This window comes from Psammomys obesus, unplaced genomic scaffold (assembly GCF_907164565.1).
Source record: "Psammomys obesus unplaced genomic scaffold, mPsaObe1.curated_primary_1811, whole genome shotgun sequence".
Classification (NCBI taxonomy): Eukaryota; Metazoa; Chordata; class Mammalia; order Rodentia; family Muridae; genus Psammomys; species Psammomys obesus.
This window is the reverse complement of record NW_026596225.1, coordinates 239,977-250,054: the sequence shown is the minus strand read 5'-3', so window position 1 is coordinate 250,054 and position 10,078 is coordinate 239,977. Positions and strand designations below refer to the sequence as shown.

General features: G+C 37.8%; 1 protein-coding gene across 3 annotated transcripts in view; it reads left to right on the top strand.

Moving 5' to 3' along the window:
- CUNH5orf34 (chromosome unknown C5orf34 homolog) overlaps positions 1–9,810 on the top strand; it is a 25,254-nt gene extending 15,444 nt beyond the window's left edge. For all 3 annotated transcript variants that reach the window (XM_055595826.1, XM_055595824.1, XM_055595825.1), the window contains exons 8-13: positions 681–750; positions 2,420–2,590; positions 3,752–3,846; positions 5,800–5,895; positions 8,151–8,191; positions 9,424–9,810. In XM_055595826.1, the coding sequence (XP_055451801.1) occupies positions 681–750; positions 2,420–2,590; positions 3,752–3,846; positions 5,800–5,895; positions 8,151–8,191; positions 9,424–9,614 (664 nt within the window). In that variant the 3' untranslated portion in view covers positions 9,615–9,810. The remainder of the gene's footprint in view (positions 1–680; positions 751–2,419; positions 2,591–3,751; positions 3,847–5,799; positions 5,896–8,150; positions 8,192–9,423) is intronic.
- Positions 9,811–10,078: the final 268 nt, after the last annotated feature.

Below are 10,078 nucleotides of genomic sequence, written 5' to 3'. Positions count from 1 at the left end.
TTCTGCTGATTAGGGCCATTGACTATCTTGAGCTTCTTGTCTCTCCTCTCAACCGCGTGACAAACCACCACCACCACCACCACCACCAGTAGCAGCAGCAGCAGAAACCAGTAGGAGGAACAGCTGTGCCCTTTTCTTGTGGCTCTGGTCTTTTTATACCCTCTCTAGAGTCCCCAGAATTAAACTGTCTTCAGCTGGCAAGAATCCCGCCCCTGCCAGAGCATGCCCAAGACAGTCTGAAGCAGCCACTTTACTACGGTGGGATTAAAATGAAAACATACTCACATATCGTCACTGGGTTTTTGAAGAAACCAAAACTCTCACTACATGAGTGCATAGGAACACACAAATAACTAAGTTACGTAGTTTTAAAAGTGCACCTGAAAATTATCTATGGAGTTCCTTCATTATCAAAAGGCCAAGGATACTCTTCAGATTGTATAAATCTTTTGCTTTTACCAGAAAGCCTTAACTAGCTAAGGTTAGGGTTAGGGCAAAAGGAACTGATGGTAGCCCCATCTAGGAACTTAACACTTTCTGGGAGAGTGAGTTGCCAGAGTCACTTAAACTACATGGCATTCAGGATATTGCTAAAACATTGAGCTATAGAAGCAGGTATTTGAAAATACTGTAAAATATCTTATTTACAAACATTTAGGAAATGTTTTTCATGTTCACAGAATTCTTCAACATTGTGCCAAGACAAGGCTTTCACTAAGCCACAACTATCGGATATGCTGCTGGAAAATGGTATGTTACAAAGGAACAAAATTGTTAGTTGTTTTCTTGTTTGGATTCATACTTGCACATTCAAGCTGCTTTCATGTAAGTCATGTGAGAAATTCTTTCTAACATTCAACTTTGTTTATTCAAGGAAAAAACCTCCCTCAGCTGGACTTGGTGGTGCACACCTTAAGTCCCTGCACTTGGGAGGCAGAGGCAGGCAGACGTCCGAGTTTGAGGCCAGCCTGGTCTACAGAGTAAGTTCCAGGACGGCCAGGGCTACATAGAGAAACCCTGACTTAGTTAGGGTTCTTATTGCTGCTATTAAACACCATGACCAAAAAGAACTTGGGGAGGAAAGGGTTTATTTCACTCACAGTTCCATATAACAGTTCATCATCAAAAAATAGTAAGAGCAGGAACTCAAACCATGCAGGAGCCTGGAGGCAGGAGCTGATGCAGAGGCCACGGAGGAGTGCTGCTTACTGATTCATGTCCATGACTTGACAAGCCTCCTTTCTCATAGAACCCAGGACCACCTTCCCAGGAATGACCACCTCCCCTGCAACACACATACACACACACACACACACACACACACACACACACACACACACGCCAATCACTAATTAAGAAAAAGCCAATCTTATGAAGACATTTTCTCAGTTGAGGCTCCCTCCTCTCTGATCATTCTATTGTGTGTCAAGTGACATAACACTAGTCAGAATAAACCCTGTCTCAGAGAACTTAGAAAGGAAGAAGGATGGGAAGGAAGGAAGGAAGGAAGGAAGGAAGGAAGGAAGGAAGGAAGGAAGGAAGGAAGGAAGGCAAAGAAAGAGAAAGAATACCTACCTTATAGACAGATTGGAAAATTGGGCTTCTATTGTATCCTTTTTTTTTTTTTTTTTTTAAGTCCAAGGCATTGCACATACTAAGCAGATAACTTTCTATCACTTAGGCATAACCCTCCTCCCTGTGTTTTACTTTTAGTGCTGTAGATACTTTCTTTATTATAAATAAGCTCTCACCCCTACCATGTTGGGATTTAAACCTGAGCATGTCAATCACACACTATTATTTGTAACAAAGCTGTACCAGCTTTCCAACACCACCTTTTGGCTTTTTGATGCAGAATCTTGCTATGTAGCTTTGGCTGGCTTCAAATTTGAGATCCTCCTGCCTCAGTCTGCCAAGTGCTGGGATTACAGATGTGTGCCACCATGCCCAGCTGATAATTTTTTTAATGAAGAGGAAGAGATAGGAATTGATTGAATTTGTGTGTCAAGTTACATAAAATGTAAAAGCATTGCCAATATAAACCATGATAGTATCATATTTTATATTTTTTAAAATATAAAAGTAAATTCATTAATCCTGGCCTAGAGGCAATGAGTCTCAGACATTTGTTTCTGAATCCATAGTCATTTGGTTATAGACTTATATGCTGGTATAATTCATAATTTTTGACTATGTAAAGTTCACAGCAGGATTGTAGCTTCCAGAGATATTAGAATTTAATCATCTTATTAGGTAAACAGTTCTGGATGTGCAACTCTTGAAAAGGTAAAATATGGATAAGTGTTTTGCAGTCCTCAACTTCTAAATAAGACTTGAATTGCTTCAGAGTTCATTAATACTTATTTAAATCTTCCATGGAAAACTCTGTCCTGTGCTGTCTTTATTTACTTGGTTTTAGGTACCTGGAGTAAATGTTAGCAATATTCTGCCCAAGCTTCTGAAAGAATCACTCATCCCCAATGTGGGCAGGTTTCTTGCCTACTCTGATGACAAAGTTCATGCTGTCTTTTTAGATGGCATCACTCTAACGCTGAATTGGGATTTCAGCTCCTCTGCCGAAAAAAGACGAGTGAGTAAACCTAGACTAACGGTTCTCAGCCTCCCTGATGCTGCAACCCTTCCTACTGTTCCTCATACTGTGGTGGCCAGCCGTAAAATTATCGTCGTATTTCATAACTTTGAGGAATCGCTATATAAATGTTTGATTCATAAGATATTTGATATATACCCTGTGGGATCCCAACCCACAAATGCAGAACCCCTGCCTAAGGCTGAAATCCATCTGTTATGCTCAGTAAAATTTGTTACAGCATTTGTAATTGTCATGAGATCCCATTCTGATCTTAGATAGTTGTTTGTATTAAATATTATATCAGGAAAAGCATTATCTCCTCAAACATTTATCATTGCTTTGCTATAAAGACATTCAAGATCCTAACTTCTAGATTTTTTTTTAATATATAAAACATTATCCTGAATTGTAGCCTATTATTTATAGTCTTATATCCTGATCAGATACTTATCTACAGAAAACAGTACTGCATTATCTCAAATTATCATGGTTTGGAGTTTTTTATGCATACGTGTGAATCTGTGTAAGTTTATATGCGCCATGTGTGTGTAGGAGCTCTTGGGTTCAAAAGAGGGTATCCAGGGCCCTAGACTTGGAGTCATAGGCAATTGTGGCCATTATTTGGGTGTTAGAGACCAAATATTTTAAATATAAAATCTTGTCAAGAGGCTTTACTAACCTCCGTGAATTTCCTAGCAAAAATCAGAAAAGTATAACGAATACTCATATACATATATATGCACATTACAGCAAGAAGGGACTGGCATTTTTATTCTCTAATAATTATCTGTGTAGATGATTGCTTATATATACCACAACCGGTATAAAATAACCCATATAAAAGTCTTTAAATGCTCAAAATAATTTTTAAAGATTTGTTTATTTATTATTTATACAGTACTCTGCCTCCATTTGTGCCTACACGCCAGAAATAGCCACCAGATCTTATTACAGATGGTTATGAGCCACCATGTGGCTGCTGGGACTTGAACTCAGGACCTTTGGAGGAACAGCCAGTGTTCTTATCCTCTGAGCCATATATCCAGCCCTCAAAATAAAATTTTAATGATTCATGTACTCCTTTATTTTTTAAGAGGTTGCTATTGTTTTAGTTTTTAGTTTTAGAGTGATGAAATTTGCCTCTTTTTGCTTCTTAAGGTAGATCAAGGTCTCAGCTTAGGTTGGTGCAGATTAACTTTTCCTGATGGACAAGAGCAGTTAATTCAAGCCAAGCACCCTGGAGCATATGAAAGGTACGAAAGAGCAATTTTCATGTTTCACAGGTAAAGCGTAAATATAACCTCAATATTGTGTTTATTTTTAAATTTCCAGATTTTTCAGTTATCCTGAAATTTAACCTAAAGAAATAAATCAAGTCAGCTTTAAACATTTGTTTGCATACAAATGATTTTTTAAAAATAATATGTCCCCAACATGTCTGACTTGCTGTAGAACATAGAATGTGATCAGTTGTGTCAGCCTATTATTCTGGTTTCTCAATGAGATTGAAAAAAAAAGGTAGTTTACAAATGACCGCAAGTGACTAAAATTGTGTTTTTTGTGATGGATAAAAACTTGCTAAGGGAGCCAGGCATGGTGGTGCTTGCCTTTATCCCAGTGCTTGGGGAGGCAGAGGCAGGTGGCTCTCTATGAGTTCAAGGCCAGCCTAGTCTACAAAGTGAGTCCACGACAGCCAAGGCTACACAGAGAAACCGTGTCTTGAAATACAAACAAACACAGACTAGCTACTGGCTATTCTTAAATGGGACAGTGCTTGACCTCAGTTCCTAGGAATACAAGTTCTCTGTTAAAGGGTTCACTGTTAGCTGCAGTCCCGAGTGGGCCTGACGTGAGAACAGTTTTACCTGTCACATAGAACTGCTTCCTTAGCATCTTGAATTTTTTTTTCTGTTGACTGGTCTTCTTTTGGTCTAAGTGTTCCAACATTTAATTGCTATTTAAACAATTTCTCTCAAAAAAATAGTACCTCTAGCAAAGGTTCTAATGATGGTTCTGTCCTGTCACTTCAGAGCATTCATTTTATTGCTTTTTATACTCATTAAGTACATTTCACCATATGCATGTGAATAAGTGTATTTGGATGTACATGTGTATGCTCTAGTGGGCATTTCCAGGTTTACATTTTATTTTATTTTATTTTATTTTTAAAATTTATTTATTTTTATGTATAAAATGTTCTGTCTGCATGTACTCCACCATGCCAGAAGAAGGAACCAGATCTCACTCTAGATGGTTGTGAGCCACCATGTGGCTTCTGGGAATTGAACTCAGGACCTCTGGAAGAACAGACAGTGCTCTTAACCTCTATGTCATCTCTCCAGTCGCACCCCCAATGTTTGCATTTTAATAGACAAATGCTTACATAGACTTTGTAAGGATATTTCCATAACAAACTGTAAGATTTTCAATTTATTTTGAAAACCTGAAAAGAAAAGGTTAAGGCATTTAGATGTGAGCTTTAAATGAAGCGCAAGTATTCGTTTGTGTTTTGATTTAGAAATCTTCTTTATGATACGAATATAAGTAAAATTATTTTACTTTTTTTTTTAGATTTATTTATTTATTATGTATACAGTGTTCTGCCTGCGTGTGAGCCCGCACACTAGAAGAGGGGACCAGATCTCACTATAGATAGCTGTGAGCCACCATGTGGGTGCTAGGAATTGAACTCAGGACCTCTGGAAGAGCAGCCAATGCTCTTAACCTCTGAGCCATCTCTCCAGCCCCCAAATTATTTTACTTTTATGAATAGTGTAAGAAAACTGTGTCATCTGTGTCTAGTGAATGCTATTATTATCTTCCTTAAAATTTTTCTTTATTTTTTTTTTTTTTTCAAACTTGTCTCACTGATTTTTTTTTTTTTCACTTCTTATGTATTTATTGAAAGTATATACAAGTTTAGGCTGGAAGTAGAGCATTTCCTCAGCATAGGCAAGGACTTGGGTCCCGTTCCCTGCATACAATGGGGGATCAATGCAGGAGGATCAATAAAAAACTTGGTGTGGTGGCATACCCTATAATTCTAATTCTTCATAAGGATCAGAAGTTCAAGGTCAATTTTGGCTACATAGTAAGTTAGAACTCAAGTATTTTTCTTTCACTTTAATTCATTTTTATTATTGTACATATTAATTATACAGATTAATGGGTTTCCCTATCAAATATTTTTAATGTGTTCTTTCCAGATATGTGACATCAGTAATATCCTGGTGCAGAAGACTGAGCCAGACTAGTCCAAAACAGGTGGCCACACTTCTGCCACCTGTTCTCCAAGAAAACTGGTATTTATGTTTCTTACAAACTTAATCTGTGATAAAGAGCCAATACTTAACAATTAGTATTAAGGTGTGGTGGTGTGAATAAGAATGTTCCCATAAGCTCATATATTTGAATGCTTAGTTACCAGGGGTGGCAGGATTTGAAGGGATCAGGAGGTGTGTGTCACCACGCGGGAAGGCTTTGAGACATCAGAAGCTCTACAGGCCCAGCTTCTCTCTGTGTGTCAATGCATCAGGATGTGGCTCTCAGCTACTACTCCAGTGCCATGTGTGCCGCCATGTGCCCTGCCCCGATGACAATGTACTAAGCCTCTGAAACTGTAAGCAAGGCCAATTAGATGCTTTGTTTCATAAGATTTGCCGTGGTCACGGTGTCTCTTCACAGCCAAAGAACAGTGACTAAGATACAAGGGCTGGCAAGATGCTCAGTAAAGGTTTACTACTTAACATGATGACCTAAGTTCAGTCCTCAGAGCCCCATGTAAAGCCAAAGTTGTCCTCTGACTATACAACACACACACATACATTCACACACTCACACAGACACACACACCATGAATAAATAAATGTAAAAAATTTAAGTAGCAGATAAAAAACACTGAAGCTTTTTTGCCCAAAAAAACTTTTGGTTATAAACATAAATCAAATCCTAAAATGTTTTTTCATAGTATAAGCTTGAAAAAACTTGCTCTTAAAAATATCCTTTTTTTTATGCTTGTTATTGAATTTATCATTGATTTATCTTTTAGTTAAACAACAGTTATTCCTAAACCTGATGTATACCCAAATCACCACAGAGAAACTAGGATTATTTTAATTAACCTAGAGCACAATGCTGGGCAATAGTTACTCCATCTTAAACCTCCAAGCCTGCATAGTTTCCTCCCATTCAGATTTCACCCATTATACTTGCTTTTAGTCATATCTTAGGTCCAGTTCATCTTTCCTCCTGTTTTGAAGTCTCCTCCTCCAGATCTCGCTCCTTGGCCTTCCCACTCACTTCCTTCTCCTCCCCTCCAGACCAGGTTGTCCTACCCTATTCCCTCCATCGCACAGCATTGGCAGGCTGTTTCATTGACAATTACATAGAACAAATGGTGGCATGTTTACACAAACTTGAGACAGGTGATGCTTAGAATAAACATCACAATGCAATGTCCAGATTGAAACCAGAGAGTGGGGCAGAGAAATCAGCATTTGAATGAACAAGGGTTAATTGTATGCATTCCACAAGAACATTCTACCAACATATGCTGTACAGAAAACTCTTCATTGAAAATTTTTTTATCAAAATGAGTGGCTCTTTGTATATGACAAATTAAAATTTTTGTGGAAATTTTAGTATTAAAGGAAATATACTGAGTAACATGGATTTTTTTAATTAACTTTAAAATAATTTGTGTTGTATCTAATCTCTTCCAAAATTACCTAGCAGATTAGAAAGTAAAGCAAGTATTGTAGTTCCACAGGAATGTTGGGGACATCAGACTCAGGGAGTAATCTGGAGCAGAGATAGGAAGAATAATTCAGGGCTGGAGAAAACTCACCAATCGAGTTTTATTGAGTCCTGGCTGTGCATAGGACATGGGTTCTGTTCCCAGCACACACATGGTGGCTCACAGCCCTCTGTAACTCCAGTTCCTGAGGCTCTAACATCCTCTGCTGGCCTCCACAGATACCAGGCACACACAAGGTGCACAGACATCTATACAAGCAAAACACACACACACCTAAAGTTTAGTGTAAAAAGGGTCTTTTGGCCTTGGAGAGAGTGAGAGGACAGTGAGTCAGGAGCAGAGTGTTGCTAGGGTCTAAGCTGTGATGGTTTTGAGATGGATCGTATAATAAGTAGAGGTTCACGTGAAAGGTGTAAGGGATAGCTCTGTTTCCCAAGACACCCCCTAGTCCTCTCTCTTATCAAAGAGTGTGGTTTGACTATAGTTTTAAGGAAGAGTAGAGACTGCACAATAAATAGCTCTCTAAATTGTCTTTCAGTATTTTTTTCTACCTTGCCATCATTAGCTCTTTGATCCGACTTCTTAGTAACTTGAAGAAAGTGTTGTTTTTTTAGACAAAGTCCTCATTAATTTTTCAGAGGTAGTCAAGCTATAGTTTCTGTATAGAATTTTACCTTGGTGAAGACAAGATAGGACATTCACATAAGGGGCTCTACTAGAGTTTCATAGTATTGCCCTCTGTCTCTTCCTGTCATACATGGTAAGAGCTTGTGTTCCAACATCATCCTTTATCTCGTATAGGTCCATTGCTTCTGAGCTTGAGAAGATACAGAAGTTTAACTGTATCCTTTTATGATGTGTATTAGCACACAGAAGTATTTGTTTCAGCTGGGCTTAGTGATTGTACTGTATGACTGAGTCTATACATACATGTTGCTGAGTTGTGCTAAGGCAGATATCTAAGATATTCTTGTCATGGAATGTGACCTTAACATTTAGGCTTTTACATTTGAATTGGATAAGGAATGGTGAACTATGATTAAGATCTCTTTTGGAGACATTTTCTCTTATATAGTTATAGTTATATTATAGCTGTCAAAATAAATCTATAACTTGGGGTAGAGAGATGGCTCAGCAGTTAAGAGCAATGGCTGCTCTTCCAGAGGTCCTGAGTTCAATTCCTAGCAACTGCTTGGTGGCTCACAACCATGAATAATGGAATCTGATTTCCTTTGGTGTGCTTGAAAACAGAACACTCATACACATAAAATCAATAAATCTTAAATACTTCATTTAAAAATATATCTGTAACTTATTATGAACCCTTTTATCTGAATTTATTTTCTCATTTTATTTTTCTGTAATCTTACTGTTGTGTGACTTTTCCTGGGGAGATCTGCTCCAACGTTTGTTCACTCCATATAGATGACCAACAACAGACCAGACAGGTGATTCTGTCCAAGTCCAGCATAGAGAACTAATAAGTTTACTAGGACTGCTTACAGGAATATGTTTGAGAGAGTCTTTACAGAAGGATGGTGACTCACAGACATCTATCCCCTAAAAGCCCAGAAAATCTGACAACTCCTGAAAACTGCATCCCAAGAGTTCTCTGCACAACTTACAAGTAGTTCACCTAGTCAGTCACCTCTCCCCAACAGCTGGTACTACTTATACAGCCTTGGCAAGAGACTGTGTGAATTTTGTACCTTTTAGGAGCTTCCTGAGCCTTGTAATAGTCCTGTACTTGATGGGCAGTGTGTATTTGCCTACTTCTGAGTCCCGTGAGCTCTCTTCCTCCAGGAGGGAGAAAAGTTATAAAACCTTACTCAAATAATAAACTAGTTTTGCAAGAGAAGTCAAATTTTCTTTTATTCTAGATTTTTGTTAATTTAAAAAAATACACTATATCCGTTGTTTATAATCTTATTCTCCTACTCTTTCCCAAGGCTATCATGAATTCAGTAGATATTCCTTGCAATGAAAAATACTATTTTCATACCAAAGCCAGGCTTTCTGAAAGTCAAATTATGTAATGAAAAATGTGGGGGAAAGTTTCTTAACTGTCATACAGGGCTACTGGAAAACAGTGGTATCCTCAACCCGACTTCTAGCAAGAAGAACGAGCAGTGTTCTGAGGACAAATCAGAATCTTCAGAAACCTTGATAGAAGCAATTAATGAAGAAAGTGTATCGGTAGCATTGAAAAGAACTTCTGAAATTCTTCAGGATATTGAGTATCTTCTGTCAAACTCTAGAAAGTGAAAAATGGAATTATTACAATACTAAATCTTAATGGTGTTTCAAATTACTAGTATGAAGTGGCTAGTAACCCAAGAAATTACACATGTTACTTCTGCAGAATGATTGTGCAGGACTGACTTAACTTTGATTATATTTTGCCTAACTTGTAAATTTTTGTGTGTGTGTTTTAAATAAAGAACTGTTTTGAAATTTTGAACTATTTCATTTCTTACATCAGATGTGTAAGAAGAAAGTTTGATGTTTTGACACTTTTGTCTTGTGGAGTCCTGTTAATTTCAAAGTTTCTTTATTAATGTGCAGAATTGTACATCTGCTCATTTGCTGTTTAATATCTCAAGCAAAACTAACTTAGCAGATTTTCTTCTCTTCCCAGTTCTTGTCTCACCACTCCAAAGAACAAAGTGCACAGACAATGAAAGCTAAGCGAAACAAAGACTTTATTCCAGGGAGGGTAACAGCTCAGA